This window comes from Littorina saxatilis, linkage group LG17 (genome assembly GCF_037325665.1).
Source record: "Littorina saxatilis isolate snail1 linkage group LG17, US_GU_Lsax_2.0, whole genome shotgun sequence".
Lineage (NCBI taxonomy): Eukaryota > Metazoa > Mollusca > Gastropoda > Littorinimorpha > Littorinidae > Littorina > Littorina saxatilis.
The window spans coordinates 57,902,286-57,919,951 of NC_090261.1; the positions used below are offsets into that span (position 1 = coordinate 57,902,286).

General features: G+C 42.1%; 1 protein-coding gene and 1 long non-coding RNA gene across 2 annotated transcripts in view; both read left to right on the top strand.

The window, feature by feature from the left end:
- The first annotated feature begins 219 nt into the window (after positions 1-219).
- Positions 220-17,666, top strand: part of LOC138951778 (uncharacterized) — a 37,234-nt gene continuing 19,787 nt past the window's right edge. Inside the window, exons 1-3 of the mRNA XM_070323328.1 lie at positions 220-371; positions 12,894-13,118; positions 15,491-15,597. Coding sequence (XP_070179429.1) covers positions 361-371; positions 12,894-13,118; positions 15,491-15,597 — 343 coding nt within the window. The 5' untranslated portion in view covers positions 220-360. The remainder of the gene's footprint in view (positions 372-12,893; positions 13,119-15,490; positions 15,598-17,666) is intronic.
- Positions 2,141-3,729, top strand: LOC138951779 (uncharacterized). Its single transcript, XR_011451218.1, has 3 exons — positions 2,141-2,493; positions 3,090-3,195; positions 3,585-3,729. It is a non-coding gene; the product is annotated as an uncharacterized lncRNA (long non-coding RNA).

Here is a 17,666-nt window from a genome sequence, read left to right on the forward strand (position 1 = left end):
GCGCGTTTTTGTTGCGATTGAAAAAAACAAATGTATTTAACACTGTCAGTTAACATTATCGTCGTGTATTACACGCAAGACATGTTAATTAAAGTTCTCATGTGAGAATGGAAACCCAAGATCAGTTTTGGCGTTGGTAAGCTTTCATACTTTGCCTTGGTGCGTTTCGTTTCCACATTTATACGGTTTCGCTTGCGTTGCAGGTTACGTCAAGGTTCACATCCTGATTTCAACAGTTCTGCTTTGTGCTTATAAGCACAGGGCTAAATATCTCTCTGGAGCGCTGTTTTGCGTTCTACAGAACAGATCAGAAATTGTTGGGATCAAGACACAGAGTTTTGAACTTTAAAAGCTCCTGCCATGGCTTTTAGGTGAGCGTTGAATCATTTTATTTTATTTGTGGATCTTACACAGCGTTTACGAGTGCTGTATTTTCAATGACGTCAAGACATGTATGATCATACATTAGTTATTTCTCATTCTATGTTTCAACGACAATGTCTATATTATTTCTGATTATGTTTTTTACAATATATTTTCGATTATGTCTAAACTTGGCTACACAACAACAAAAACGCAATTGTATCTCAAGCACAAAATTCATAGCTGTGTCTTTTGGTATACTTTTCGAATTGAGGATTTCTTTCAATGGAACAAACTTGCAATAGCATTTAACAACAATAAATGATACAGTTTGTTTGAATGGCTGTTTAGCATGCGGAAACCACACAGCAGTTCTCGTGGTTTATCCCCCCCCCCCCCCCCCCCCGAGCCATCGTGGCCCCGTCTGACTCGCTTTCCTTTTGTTTACATACGTGATGAATTTAGTCGTCAGTTTGTGGTTTCAATGCAAATCTGTATCAGCAATAGCACGTTATTGTGTACCTCTGAATCAAAAAAGCAACACACGACTGCGAGTGACACGAACTGAGCGGCGGCGTTGGACTTTAAAAAACAAGCGATATGCAGTGCTGCATCTTTATACTTACCATTCAACTGACACGACCTTGCATGACCTGTATCCGGGTCCCCTTTTTTTCAAACTTTCAAAACTTCGAATTTTACTGATCTTGGCTTGATGAAAAAAGATTTATGTCATGATTTAAGAATGTTTGTATCACATGCTGTCAATTCATTATTTAGATTTTAAAAGTTTGGTCTAGCGCCAAAACGAGGCTCCCGATTATCTCCATTGTACATCCTTTTCTAACTGCACGAAAACAATTCTTTGAAAATGTCTCACTCTCAACGGAAAGCAGCCAGGATGTTCCCGAGCGGTAAGCATTCAAATGGAAGTATGTTTGTACTGTATGTAAAAGCTGGGGGAGCTCAATCATCAGAAACAGGTGGTTTACGGGAGGCGGAGGGTGGCTTTAAGAATCACAGCATGACCGTTCTATCATTCAAAGCAAAATACATGGTAGTCCTCCGAGGCTGCGTATTGTACTTTTGTTTGTTTACGCGGTGTCACTGCGTACATAAGGAATCAACGTTTTTCATCTATCTAGGCGAGTGCGTACGTACCTCAAGCTCTGAATAAAATATTAACTATAGGAGAGTGTGACAATAAAACACTGAAATGGCCGCTTCTTGTGACAACGAGCGTGCCATATTATGTATGCAGACTGAAGATATACTCGAAATACAAAAAAACGCCGTACTTACAGGCCCACATTATTAAATAACAGCCACTAATTTCCGAGAATGAGAGGCTGTTACAGCTGCAACAGCTTAGCTGAATCATGTTTTGTACGATGCAGACCTCAACGCGACTCGCACGCAATATTCTGTCAAACTTCCGCAGTACGTTCTGATCGAGATCACTGAGCTAACGTGTGTTATTTTCTCAACATGTGAGACACACTAGCCTTAAAATATTATGGAAATGAATCCCTGATACAACGTATAAAGAAAATCTGCCGTAAACAAATTCCTGATTGAAATACGCACGCACGTCAGGAATAACTCGGCTTCAGTTACGCCCCACCCCTCTCCCAGCCGGAAAGCAATCGTCCATTGAAAACTGCCTGATTGGTATGACAGCTTACTTGCGTCAAAACCAGATAATTATAATGTTCAAGTGAAATTTTAACTTTCAAGAGAAAATGTGCAGATATCACTAAAATATAACATTGTGGTATTGTTCCTTATAATTATTTAAGGGATTTCAGATACAGAGCCACTTCAGAAATCGTTTTTTTGGTCTTTGATAGGGAATAAAAGGCTGCATTTACAGCAGACGAAATTCGTACCAAAAGCGCTCAGCAGTAAATATTCCCAACTCAGCAAATGTAAAATTCAATGGTTTACCATGCACCAGAAGTTGTCTGCTGATAACACATGCATGACATAAATACTCTTATGGGTATTTTTGTGTTCTGGTATTTAATTTGATCGTTTTTAGAATTTTATATATCCGCAGCATGAAAATTCAAGATGGCGGCCTCCGCAACATTGCGTGTTTTGATTTGAGCGAAAACAACGTTTCTGAAGGTAAGTTTTCAAGAATACGCATCCATTCACCAATGTCACATCATTTTACTGTTTAATTCTCCCCTGGGGTCTGTTATTCATCGGGTGAAGCGCTGAAATGCAGAGTAATCTTGCAATAGCTCATCAAGCTGGATTGTGATGCTGATAGATCTAGATCTATCTGTTGATTACAAGTAAGGAAATCATGATCGCCACGCTGGTGATTTTTAACAGATTAAACGAACTTTGAATAAAAGGCGAGGAGAAAGAGATTGTTCATGGTATGATAAATGATTAGTCCTGCCTACGTTAAGGACTTCCATAAGGTGGGGAGGGGTAGAGTCAAAAACTGAGTGAGGGTAGGCCAGATAGTAGGATGACCAGCTGGAGATAAAAACACTCCACTCCCCATGTCTTTACAGTGTTGTGATCAAACTTTCAAAGACGGTAGGTAACAGACAAAAGCATACAGTGCATGCTAATCAAATGAGATAAGTGGTTTTGAAAAATGAAGAGGTACCGCTCTTTGAGTTTTACAATTTTGGTTTGTTGCTTGTTTCTCATCCTTTTGCTTATTTTAAGTTGACCGTGCATTGGTGTGAATTTTATTTTTACAGGATATATACAAGAGTTACACCACATGCCGGTTCCTGGGAACAAGTGTTCTGCATTTATTCCGGTGCCACAGAAGGGAGCCGATTTCACTAGTACTACTGTATCAAGGTTTGTTACCTAATACATCTTAACAGTAAGATTTTTTTATTTGTATTAATTGGAACATGTTTGCACATCATTTGTAAGCGACCTCTGTGAATTTGATGGGTTTAACGTACGAACCCTCACTATGGTCAACATTCTGTTAGCGACTGTTTGAAGCGAATAAATGTAGCGGTCAGAAAGATTCCAGAATCAGTTGGGTCACTGGAAACTGTGTTTGTTTGTTTTTTAACCTGAAACAGTAAGAATTATACGAATTCATGAAATACAATTTTCTTTCATTTTGGTCTGGTGTGTGAAGACTTGCTAACCCGGCTTTGACCGACTCTCTGAGATAGTAAACATTATTCAAATACATTCCAATAAAAATGTCACTTTTCATCTTTTGTGTGAAGGGTACCACAGGCTGATTTCCTGCACCATGGATGTAGAGGAGGCCAGACAGTCCGCTTCTCATTCCAGCTGTGTTGCGTTTTTTTTCTGCTCGTGAAGTGTATCGCCACATTGCCAAAGCCATTGGCCAAGAGAAGTCACCCTGTCTGCCCATTTTGCATAGCCTTACAGGCTGTGACACTATGTCGTTCTTCAATGGTATTGGGGAATCAGAAGGCTTGGGAAGTATGGCAAGCATTTGAAGACGTCACTCAAACTTTCTTCAGGTTGTCTGCTCCTCTTTGTAAGCTGAGTACCACTGACAGGGCAGCACAAGAGCTTTTTGGTGTACATTTGTAGGACAAAACCAGCAACGTACTGGGTGTAAACAGTGCTAGACGGTACCTCTTCAGTAAAAAGAGCTGCCAAATTGACCATAATCCCCTTACAAGTGAGGTGCTGCTGCAGGACATGAGATTGAGAAGAGCCATCTACCTATTAGACTTCCAAACTCTGTGGGCTGGCAGTTCAAGGCTGGAAAGTGGGAGTCATTCTGGACGAGCTTTCAAGAGGTATCCAGCGTGTGCCGAGAACTCATGAGGTGTGCCTGCAAGAAGAGCTGTATAACAAAACGCTGCAAATGCTGCTAAGAAGGACTGCAGAGCACAGCTCTCTGCAAATGTGCTTGCATGCCTGTGAAAACTGTCAGCATCTAAACTGTGCAAAAATATTATTGCACCCATTTTCATACCCCAACTCAAACTTTTATTCCTGTGTCATTTTATTCAAACTGTCTATGCCATTAAAGGCTCGCATCTTCGCTATCTGGCACATTTTTTTTTAACATCATCATTTACGCCGTCAAAATAAGAATACCCTTGACGTGACAAAGAGATGTGACAAAAACTTCGGGTACCTTTTAAAAAGCCGACGACAATTCCTGAGGCACAACTGGGTCACTGTTGTATACGAAGAGAAAGTCAACTTGATTATCCATCCAGAACAGGTTGTTTTATTTCGCCATCTTGCATATTTCTAGTGTTGTGCCATTGTACCTACTGATGTATGTGTCGATCTCACGGATGAGATGTTTATGTGTCAAATTTTGAGGGATACCCAAGTCAACTAAAATCCATGTATTTTAGCAATGACCAAGTGGGTTGCGTTGAAACTTTCAGGAATGTGTGTCTACGCACGAGGCGTAGTTCAACCGTTTGAGTACACTTTCAAATCTTCACGAAATAATATTTTAAAAACTGCCACAGGTTTGTTGACTTACATCCCACATATTTTTGACTTCGCATGTATATATGACAGATGGTTGTTTCAAGTACTGCCAAAGTTTCTTTTGAGTATAGACACTTGCCGGAATGTGCTAGTTGTGTAAACACATGAGAACAAACAACGTTTTCGAAATACAGCGATTATGAATTTTAGTCGACTTTTGAGTTGATACATGTATTACATTTTTATCAGTTTTATTTTGGGGGTACCCTTATTTGGGCGGCGGTCAAATAACCCATGTAAAGGCCACCTTTTATCTTAAAAGTGTTCCAGTTAGCCAAGTTGAGTGCCCTCAATAGCATACATTGAATATAACAGCACAGGAATGAATGTTTTCGTTTTGGTATGAAAATTGGTGCAATATATTTATTTTTGCACAGTTTAGGTAATCCACAAATTCTTCAACCCTGCCACCCACACCGTCCAATCATTCTCTGCACCAACAATACATGTATTGTTTTGTTTAAAAATGTGTTTGTGTTAGTTTCTATTGCAAGAGAATGTCTTGTAGCATCAAAAATGCCTAAATACCCTTTTATTGGCGGCCATTTTGAAAATTGTAAAAAAACTACTGATTTCTTAATTTTTTCACGGTGGCTCTGTATCAGGTTTTGTTAAGCAAAAGCAAATGTCCATTTACGCCAAATTTGCTGTTAATCACATGAAGTGAAATATGCCTAACATACCCAACCGTTTACACTGGCGGCCATTTTGAAAAATTGTTTAAAAACTACCCATTTTTTATTTTTCGCGATGGCTCTGTATCAGGTTTTGTTAAGCACATAAAACTCTTCATATTTGCTTATTTTGGTGTTTGTTGCATGATTTGAATGATTTTGCAACATAGGAGCCCCACTAAATTACATGTTTAATTTTTTGTTTTGGCAATTCTTCAGGAAATGAACCAAATCTAACAATTTAAGCAGTTGTTATCAGCTGATCATGTTTAATCATGTCGTGTTCTTCCGGGAACTCTTCGGTTTCGGCCCACCATGCTTCGTGTGCGCATTACCCTCAATCAAGATCGAATGCGCATGCGCGGGATTGTTACAGCCACAGAAAGCGTTGAATGAACAGAGAAGACTTCTCTCGATTCAAAACAGTTCGAGTCGACAGTTCCATGCTGAAGAATCATTTCAGGTTTGAGAGAGATGCTTGGTCCAAAGCAAAAGACCGTCTGCTACGGCGTGAACACGGGCGCTTTTGTGTTGCGATTGAGAAAACAAAATGTATTTAACACTGCCATTATCGACGTTTATTACACAAAAGACATGTTGATTAAAGTTCTCATGCGAGAATGGTAACCCAAGATCAGTTTTGGCGTTGGTAAGCTTTCATACTTTGGCGGCTTGGTGCGTTTCGTTTCCACAATTATACGGCTTCGCTTGCGTTACGGGTTACGTCAAGGTTCACATCCTGATTTCAACAGCTCTGCTTTGTGCTTTGAAGCATAGGGCTAATTAAGATATCTCTCTGTGCGCTGTTTTGCATTCTCCAGAACAGATCAGAAATAGTTGGGATCAAGAGTTTTGACCTGTAACAACCCCTGCCATGGCTTTCTGGTAAGAGTTGTATCATTTTACGCTTTGCGGGTCTGCCACAGCGTTAATGTGTGCTATTTATCATCTGTGACATCATGTATGTTTATTTTTTACATTTAGTCAAGTTTTGATCTTATTCTTTGGTGTTTTTTTATATATATTTTGGATTATGTCCAAACTTGGGTAAATAACAACAACAACGCCCTATTTTATCTCAAGTAGAAACGTATATTATAAACGTTTAAGACAGTTAAAGGCGTTTATTTATAATAATAATAATAATAATAATAATAACGGGCATTTATAAAGCGCCTTATCAGAAGTTCAAAGCGCGTGACAACAATACATGTATACAAAAATCATACAATCACTGTCAGATTCAAACAACACATCATGCACATCTCACATCCCCAGACTCTATACTAAGGAACTATCCGTAGTGTTGTTGGAACAAGTGAGTTTTCAAATTGGACTTAAAAGATGAAATGGATGGAGAGTGACGTAATTGAAAGGGGAGTGAATTTCATAACTGAGGTCCATAATACGAAAACGTGCGGAAGCCATGAGCCTTGCGTTTAAAGCGACCTTGACGGAGAAGTCGAGCATCATCAGAAGAACGAAGGGTGCGAGAGGGAGTGTAGAGAGAGACCAGTTCAGAAAGATAGGCAGGTGCCGATTCAGAGATGATATTGTAGCAGAAGCAGGCAGCTTTATACCTAATACGTTCAGATACAGGAAGCCAGTGAAGTTCTTTCATGAGAGGAGTGCAGGGTTGTCGATGCTGTGCTCTGAAAATGAGACGTGCAGCAGAGTGTTGTACTTTTTGCAAGGGTTGGAGAGTGGAGTCAGGGCAGCCTATGAGAAGGGAGTTGCAGTAATCTAATCTGGACAGAATGCAGGATGTAACGAGAGTTTTAGTGGCATCAACAGTGAGAAATTTTCTTATGGAACCTATTCTTCTGATCTCAAAGTAACATGTCTGACAGACTTTTTTGATGTGTTGTTTCATTGAGAGGTGGGAGTCCATGATGAACCCAAGATTCCTAGCACTATCAGAGAGAGAAATGTCACTAGAACCTACTGTGATGGAGGCTGGAAGGGAAGTGGTCGAAGAGGAAGCTCCAGAGAAAAGAAGAAATTCAGTCTTGTCATCATTTAACTTGAGCATATTGTTTGTCATCCATGATTTAATATCTGAAGTGCAGTTTTGGAGAGTGTGCGTCACCGCTTGGATTTCTGTAGGCTTGCATGCTTGTTGGAGTTGTGTGTCGTCTGCAAAGAGGTAATGATTGACTGCGTGTTGCTTGATGACGGCAGAGAGAGGAGTGGTGTATAGTACAAATAAAACTGGGCCTAGAACTGATCCCTGGGGAACGCCGAAACAGAGAGGAGATGGAGGAGATGAGAGATTATTGACAGACACATACTGACTACGGCCCTGTAGATATGAACTAAACCAGTGAAGAGCGGTAGAGTGAATGCCAAAAACAGATTCGAGACGAGAGAGCAGAACAGAGTGATCGATCGTATCGAACGCAGCTGAGTTATCCAAGAGAAGCAGAACTGATAGGTCATCATTATCCAGAGCAGAAAGAATGTCATTCACAACACGAAGCAAAACAGTCTCGGTGCTGTGGCCAGCCCTATACGCTGACTGAAGAGGGTTGCAGAGGTTGTTGGTTTCAAGGTGGGAGAGAAGCTGACTAAGCACTACTTTTTCCAGAATTTTAGAAATGAATGGCAAGTTGGAAACAGGCCTATAATTTTTCAACTGATTTTTATCCAGAGATGGTTTCTTGATCAAAGGTTTAACTACTGCAGTTTTCAAGTCCATTGGCACAGTGCCAGAAGTGAGAGAAGAGTTGATTATGTTGGTTATGATGGGAAGAAAAAGGTCAAGGTTTTCATAAAACAAGTTGGTGGGGATGGGGTCTAGCTCACAAGACTTTGGCACTGTGTTCTTCAAAATCTTCAAAACAAACTGCTCAGATACAGGAGTGAAGCTATCCAACAAAGAACCAGAGAATTGTGAGGCCGGAGGCGAAACCACTGGTGGAGGAAAGCTATTTCTGATGGTTTCGATCTTCTCAGTGAAGTAGTCAGAAAATACAGTTGGCAGGTCCTTGGGGTCATGGGTGGTGGGGAGGCTGGAAACCGTCTGTTTGCCAAGCAGAGAATTGAAATTTTGAAAAAGTTCTTTGCATGTTCTACTACCTAAAATCTGGGCAGAGAAGAAAGCAGTTTTAGCGCCTTCAACTAAGTCATTTACTTTGCGTTTGATGGTTTCAAAAATCTCTTTGTGAACAGTGAGTTTGGATTTAAGCCAGCACCTCTCCGCCTGACGACGTTCACGTTTCAGTTTGCCAAACTGCTCAGAGATGCTACTGAACCACGGGTTAGATTTCCGCTGACGAACCGTGCGTTGGCAGAGAGGGGCGTGCCTATCAAGAATTGAGCGCAACGTCTGGTTATATTCAGTGACAGAGCAATCTTGAGATAAACCAGCTACATCATGTCTAAAAGACTCCTTATCAATCTTCTTGATGCTACGAAAAGTTATTGTTACAGGAGCAGACACAGGCTTTGGAACATTTAGACGACATAATACGGCGTTGTGGTCAGACTTAAGGTCGTGACTGACAAAACATGAACTGACAATGGCATCAGAAGGGCGATGAATGACTAAATCTAACATGTGACCATGCTTATGAGTCGGAGAGTCAACAGACTGGTGAAAACTGAACATGTCGAACAAATCTGAGAGTTTCTTGGTGTTGGAGTAAGAAGGCTCACTTTTCAGGTTGAGGATTTCTTTTACACGAGTTGCGTGATAGCCACTGTGTGCAGGTGAGAGCGCGAATAATAGTGAATGAGGGTGGAGGGTGGTAGGGCGAGCTGCGGGGGGGGGGGGGGGGGTCTCGAGGGGGGTGCGCGGGAGATGGTGAGGGTGGGTGTGCGGTTGAGGGTGCATGGACGGGTGGATTACAAGGAGAATTCTAAAAGAGCTTCAAGTGTTTCGAGACTTCGAATCACGCCTTGCCTGCATATCAAATTGTTCTTTTATTCAAAGCACCTCCATTTTCTCTTTTTCTACAGAAATGCATATTTGTATCCGTTTTTGACAGCTTATAATATCGTTTTTGATCGTTTCTTGAATAGTGTCATTTTCAATGTCGAAAAAATTAAACCGCCCTGACATTTAAAAAAAATCTCTTCTTCTTCTTCTTAATATTTAAATCAGTCCAAGCGCCCCGGAAGGTGTCTCTCACGGAGCATTTGTGATTAAATTCCAAGGTCGCCGTACCCCAATACAGCTGTTTCGCTCTGATCTGAATAGCTGATCAATTCTGATCAATTCTGTAGTTTTCCGCAGTCTACGTAAAACGCCCCATGTGTTTAATAAGCGCACAATCATGCATAACCTTGCCACATTTGACAGTTGCTGCATAATGTTTTCCGTCTGTCTTATTTCTCTAAACACAACTTAGGAGGACACAAGCACAAATAGGCGGACAGGATTGATCTAATCTGAATTTAATTATGCTAATGAAAAAGTCTACTGCCCGGTTCATGTGGATGCATGCAGTCTAAATTGACTGGCTGATCAGATGCAGTTACATGTATAGGCTGGACTGACAGCCAGCTATTCTACACAACTTAAGGCGATAGATGCTACTTCCCAATTACAGTACTTTACAATGCGATAGTGTCTTTTTGACCAGCAGTAGACATTTTCTCTTTCCACTCTTTCTCAGAAATCACCTTCAAGGGGTTTTTTACAACTTGTTTTCCTACCTCAAAGTGTTCTGCTTTGGTTCGATCTAACAGCCCACCATTCTTAGTTACGCAAGTTAGGCAATAGTTGCCTTCACTTTGCACAGTCTTTCCGTGTAAAAATGATTCGGCTCACCATCTCAGATCTGACCTGACAATTACATGGCATACATAATCCCATCCCTCGACTTATAGCAAAACATGAGCAGCCTGACTACATTCTGTACAGAGAAGAAGTTTGTTTATTTCCGTATTTACCACTAGCGGGTTTTGAAAAAAACAACATTAACAAAATCAAATTTTGTATACACAGAAGTCAGACTATTCAAATTTGGTAGGTGTCCATGCAAGTCTTATCTCGTGCAAAAGCTTGGGCACGTATGAGATAGGGAGCAGAACTGTTTCCACGGGAAAAAATGTGCCTTTAAACACAGTACAGTCCGGGGTCAGGCTATCTCCAATTAGGTGGCAGGGCGACCATCCCCAACCCGGCGGGTCCCCAGGCGGCGGATAGGGGGCGTCCCTTAGATATAAGGGATTGCAGCGATATAAGTCGGGCTTGCCCGGACGAATAAGCTGTCCTGAACTAACTGGCGGTGTTCCTATCAGAGCGGGGTGGTGAACAGGTGGCACTGTTGACTAGTAAATACCCTATGTGCTCATACGGGTTCATCGCGCTGGTAAGAGGCGCGTTAAAACCTCTGCTACCTGTGCTCCCACATTTAAAACAAGTCGCGTAAGGCGAAAATACAACATTTAGTCAAGTAGCTGTCGAACTCACAGAATGAAACTGAACGCAATGCAACGCAGCAAGACCGTATACTCGTAGCATCGTCAGTCCACCGCTCGTGGCAAAGGCAGTGAAATTGACAAGAAGAGCGGGGTAGTAGTTGCGCTGAGAAGGATAGCACGCTTTTCTGTACCTCTCTTCGTTTTAACTTTCTGAGCGTGTTTTTAATCCAAACATATCATATCTATATGTTTTTGGAATCAGGAACCGACAAGGAATAAGATGAAAGTGTTTTTAAATTGATTTCGAAAATTTAATTTTGATAATAATTTTTATATTTTTAATTTTCAGAGCTTGTTTTTAATCTAAATATAACATATTTATATGTTTTTGGAATCAGAAAATGATGGAGAATAAGATGAACGTAAATTTGGATCGTTTTATAAAAAAAAAATTTTTTTTACAATTTTCAGATTTTTAATGACCAAAGTCATTATTAATTTTTAAGCCACCAAGCTGAAATGCAATACTGAAGTCCGGGCTTCGTCGGAGATTACTTGACCAAAATTTCAACCAATTTGGTTGAAAAATGAGAGCGTGACAGTGCCGCCTCAACTTTCACGAAAAGCCGGATATGACGTCATCAAAGACATTTATCAAAAAAATGAAAAAAAACGTCTGAGGATATCATACCCAGGAACTCTCATGTCAAATTTCATAAAGATCGGTCCAGTAGTTTATTCTGAATCGCTCTACACACACACACAGACAGACACACATACAACACGACCCTCGTCTCGATTCCCCCCCCCCCCCCCCCCCCCCCCCCTACGTTAAAACATTTAGTCAAAACTTGACTAAATGTAACAAGTCGCGTAAGGCGAAAATACAACATTTAGTCAAGTAGCTGTCGAACTCACAGAATGAAACTGAACGCAATGCAACGCAGCAAGACCGTATACTCGCAGCATCGTCAGTCCACCGCTCACGGCATAGGCAGTGAAATTGACAAGAAGAGCGGGGTAGTAGTTGCGCTGGGAAGGATAGCACGCTTTTCTGTACCTCTCTTCGTTTTAACTTTCTGAGCGTGTTTTTAATCCAAACATATCATATCTATATGTTTTTGGAATCAGGAACCGACAAGGAATAAGATGAAAGTGTTATTAAATTGATTTCGAAAATTAAATTTTGATAATAATTTTTATATTTTTAATTTTCAGAGCTTGTTTTTAATCCGAATATAACATATTTATATGTTTTTGGAATCGGCAAATGATGAAGAATAAGATAAACGTCAATTTGGATCGTTTTATAAAAAACATTTTTTTAATAATTTTCAGATTTTTAATGACCAAAGTCATTAATTAATTTTTAAGCCACCACGCTGAAATGCAATACCGAAGTCCGGGCTTCGTCGAACATTACCCGACCAAAATTTCAACCAATTTGGTTGAAAAATGAGGGCGTGACAGTGCCGCCTCAACTTTCACGAAAAGCCGGATATGACGTCATCAAAGACATTTATTAAAAAAAATGAAAAAAACCGTTCGGGGATTTCATACCCAGGAACTCTCATGTCAAATTTCATAAAGATCGGTCCAGTAGTTTAGTCTGAATCGCTCTACACACACACACACACACACACACACACACACACACACACACAGACAGACACACACGCACATACACCACGACCCTCGTCTCGATTCCCCCCTCTACGTTAAAACATGTAGTCAAAACTTGACTAAATGTAAAAAGGAGCTAAGGGTGGGGTAACCCCGACAAAAACCTCTAGTGCTGAAGTCGGCGGTACTGAGCGAGACAGCGCACTTTAACGGATCACAGTACCACGCACACCATCGCCATGAATACACAGTACCGTGAGCAGTGGAGATACATCCAAGGATGTCATAAGCAAAAAGTCTTCAAACAAAATATAAAAACAAAAAGCAAAAAACAAGAGTTGAAGTTTTAAAAGAGGGTTACGCCGTACATGTTTCCAGGTGGAGTCCCACCGCGGCCTTCCTCGTGATCTTGGCCTATCAGCTTGAATCCGTGGTGGGTCGGACCAAGTTGTGTCAAGAGTACACTCCAACGGTGGAGGGTGGGAGATGCACGCCGACCAAGGAGCGGTGTGACTTCAAGCTTGTCGTGGCTCCTGCGCTGACCATGACCACACCAGATGGAACGGCTATTTACCTGTCTACCACAGCACACACTGCCCATAGGTATGAAATCAAGGTGACTGCCGTGGAAAGTTCAGTTTAGTTCAATATGGCAACTAACATGTAACCGAGTGCCGAAACACTACGATCACCTCGGGAAGCGAAGTGCAATCAAACAGGTTTGAAAATATTAGGGCTAATTTCTTAGCCCTATAAAAACTGTTATGCAAACCCGAAGGTTTCCATGAACATACAGACAATCGGAAACTACCAGACCCCATCACAAACAGATTTCCACAAACCACGGGTGTTGACTTAAAGGCCAACAACTCGGGTGCAGAGTCTGCTGTGAAAGGAGCGGTAGCCTCCCCTGTCACAATCGCCCCCGTTTGAAATGAACTTCGTCCCGAAGTTCCGAACCGGGGGACCACTGTCCACCCCAAGTTCGCAGAATGGGAACAGCACGAACATGTTCAGTGGTCTTATTATGCCATTACCTGAACATATCATGCCGAGTCCCATCCCTGCTCGCAAGCGCCAGATGTAACCGTGTGCCGAAACACTACGATCACCCCGGGAAGCGAAGTGCAATCAAACAGGTTTGAAAATATTAGGGCTAATTTCTTAGCCCTATAAAAACTGTTATGCAAACCCGAAGGTTTCCATGAACATACAGACAATCGGAAACTACCAGACCCCATCACAAACAGATTTCCACAAACCACGGGTGTTGACTTAAAGGCCAACAACTCGGGTGCAGAGTCTGCTGTGAAAGGAGCGGTAGCCTCCCCTGTCACAAACACAACACAAAGGAAGAAAATAGACGATTTTCGAAAATAAGTATGTCATGATTATCAACGGTTTGGAGGAGTAGAAGCCCTTGTGCCATTGACATGTTTTTCACAACATCCGGAGCGGAGCAAGCCTTCCGTGGCGATTCGTTGCTCCGCCAATAAGGAATATAACTATAGTGATCAAGCATGAGTGCTTTGATGGTTCCCGGAATTCGCGGACGCACTCGTATCAATATCCCCCCTCTCTCTCTCTCTCTCTCTCTCTCTCTCTCTCTCTCTCTCTCTCTCTCTCTCTCTCTCTCTCTCTCTCTCTCTCTGTCTCTCTCTCTCTCTCTCTCTCTCTGTCTCTCTCTGTGTCTCTCTCTGTCTCTGTCTCTGTCTCTGTCTCTGTCTCTCTCTCTCTCTCTCTCTCTCTCTCTCTCTCTCTCTCTCTCTCTCTCTCTCTCTCTCTCTCTCTCTCTCACACACACATTAATTTTGATCACAGTGTTAACTATTAACTGCCCCTGATGTTTAGTTTCCATTGTGTACTCGGATAATGTATGCAATGCTCTTAAAGGCATATGTACGCGCTCCCGTGTTTACAAAGTGTAGTTTGCCCACAATCGATGTCAAACGCACCATAAGACCATGTAATGACGATATGTCGCCATGCGCGGACCATATACATGCATTACAGCTTGTTTTAGAGTCTCAAAAACTTTGGATGTAAACAAAGACGCGGAGTTATTTCCCTTGCGTCAACGCTACCTCTGTTGGCAAATCTATAAATAGGACGATCCAGATCAAAATGAAAATTAACATATCTCAACATTGAAGGGGTCCTAGACCACAATATTTTGCAGGGAACTTAATTTAGCATGTCTCCAGCTGTTGGTAAAGCAATTAGCGTGTATAGTCATCGAGTACATATGGCTTTAAGTGTTTGTTTGTTTTTAAATATTGTATATATGTAGTTAATCTGAATGCGTAATCCCTCGTCCCCCTCCCCCTTCTTCTTGAAACTTAAGCTGCCTGTATATATATATGGCCCTGTTCGGCAATACATTGCTGTACTTTTTTAAGAAATTAAAAAAAAACCTTTCCGTTGTTTGTGTCTGGTCTTGTTTTTTATGACTTTGCGAGTCCAATATTTTTTATACTCGACCATTATTTTGATGTTTTACTAGTTTAATACTTTGATGAGATACTGTTCATTTTAGGTATGAAATGATAGCATGTGCATGTGTGTAGGTATGCGAGCGCACGCTCGCGCGCGCGAGCATGTGTGTGTGGGAGGATGTGTGTGTGTATATGTGTGCATGTGTGTGTGTGTGTGTGTGTGTGTGTGTAAGCGAGTGTGAGTTTGTGTGTGTGTGTGTGTGTGTATACGTGCGTGTGTGTGTGTGTGTGTGTGTGTGTGTATGTGCGCAGTCTTTGCTTTCGTTTACAATTATTCTCTGTATATGTTCCAAGGACAGGTTGGAAGATTAGGCTAAGCCTAAAACCTTTATCCTTATGTAATAAAGTTCTGAGTTCTCTCTCTCTCTCTCTCTCTCTCTCTCTCTCTCTCTCTCTCTCTCTCTCTCTCTCTCAGTCTCCCTCTCTCTCTCTCTCGCTCTCTCTCTCTCTCTCTCTCTCTCTCTCTCTCTCTCATTTCAGAAGTGACACCAATCAGCAGCTGTCCGACGAGGAACTGAGAAAAGTGATTCTGGCTGATGGATATCAACCTGCTCGCCTGGTGACAGTGGTCAATGGAACCATGCCAGGTAATGGGTCAGCTACATACAACTTTGTTGCATTCAACCGGCCGTATACTAGGCATTGTGTCGTGTATTTGTGTGTTAAAAACCCATAAGCGACTGCGTGAATACGAGAGTGGATCCTTCTGTATTAAATATGTTCTAGCAAAAGTATCGGAATGAGGTTGAGATCGAGAGTAGTCCTTTAGCAAGCTTCGTTATTGAGTGCACATATTGACGCTTTGTCAAGCAATTTTCCATGTGTTTTATCACACTGGGCTACACACACAATAGTATGGTCTTGTGCCATGTCTTGTGGCTTGGTTCATTCATTCTCTCGGTTACGTCGAGTCGCGTGCAGGGCCGGGGGCTTTTGTCGGAAACTGAGTTATTACGGAAATTATCACCAAAATTCACTTGATGAAACGTCCCGATCATGTCTGTCACTGACATGTACATGTACAGCATATTGTATTCAACAGACACCATATCACAATCTGTGTGTGTGTGTGGGGGGGGGGGGTGGGGGGACAAGGTGGGTGCGGGCTGTGGAGGTGGGCGACGAGGGTGCGAGTGCTAGTGCAACATAAGCTAATTGCCTTATTCAATTTGTTCTCTCTTATATTCTTTCAGTCACTGTACTTTGAGCCAGTGTCCTGTGTTGATTTGATTTTTGGCAACCCAGAGGTAATGGTCCTGATACAGGGGCGGATCAGTTAGTTTGTAAGGAGGACAGGGTGGTGGGGGGGGGGCACTATGAATTCAAAAGTGAAAATCGATAGCGTGCAGGTCGCCCCATACTGCTAGGGGGATCCGGAACAAAATGTCTGCGAAGAAGCAAAATGGCGGTGCCAAATCTGGTGCCCTCTGAGCTTAGAAATTCCAACGGAATCATCGTACCTAATTCTTTCTTTTTGAGCTGGAGGGGTACCCCCTCCCCCTCCCCCCCTCCCCCCCCCTCCCCCTCTGAGTTCTCCCCTGTGATAATATGAAACCATGAAACAGCGCTTTCCTGCTTTGACCCATGAAATAGGCAGGGGTCATGATACAATAGACTCGTTAAGTGTACAGTGTGAGTGTTAGTGTTAGTGGTTATCGGTACTTTTTTATGTGGTGACATCAGCGTTTTGTGCGCAGTTCAAAGGTTAGGGGTCAAAGTTTACGTTTGCTCCCTTTGCGAGCGGTGGTTAAATCGACAGAAATAACGAGCCCTGAATGTTATGTGAAAACTCAGCGAACGCGTGTTTATTCATACATTTCTTGATCAGTTACTGAACAACTTAATGCTACAAATGTCAGTTTCATGTGTGATCTATTCCAGGTTTGATGCACTAAATTCTCAGCCAAAGAAATTAATCGGAATGAATGAATCTGCAGACAGAGAAAGATGCACGCAAACACCTCTCTTCCAGCGCAGGGGCGGACGAGGGGGGGGGGGGGGGCACAGGGGGCACGTGCCCCCCCCCCCCCCCCGAAAAAAAAAAAGAAGAAAAAAACAAGAAGAAAAAAAAAAGGGTTTTCTATGCTGATTCTATGACCATTTCTAAGTTCAAATGGCACCAGATGGCACCATTTTGCTTCTTTGGGCAAAATTTTTTCCGGGGGGGCATGCCCCCGGACCCCCCTAGCAAATTCGGGCGCTTCGCGCCCATCATATTCACTTTCGATTCAAAGTGCCCCCCCCCTTACAAAGCAACTGATCCGCCCCTGCAGCGCATTCACTTTCTGAAGATTCTGTACACGTCGAACGTTCCGCATGCGCCTATTCAACACTTGAGTGGTTAAAATGTATCACAGAAACATTAAGATGTATCAATACAAACAACATTACAATAATCATTTCTTTTGTTCTTGTTTTTGGCTGAGTCGTCTGCTCCGTGTATGACTTTTCTTCTTATTCCAACTGAAGAGTCCAGACATGGGACGCTACTCTTTCGAATTATTGCAACAGTTGTCTTCCCTCCCATCACACGTTAACGAAAGTGAACTAAACGCACGGGCCAAGACGCCGTTGTCGGTTTCGTTATGGTAAGCGGAATGCGTAATGATACATAGATTTTCCTTAAGTTAACCACTACTACTAACACTAACACTGT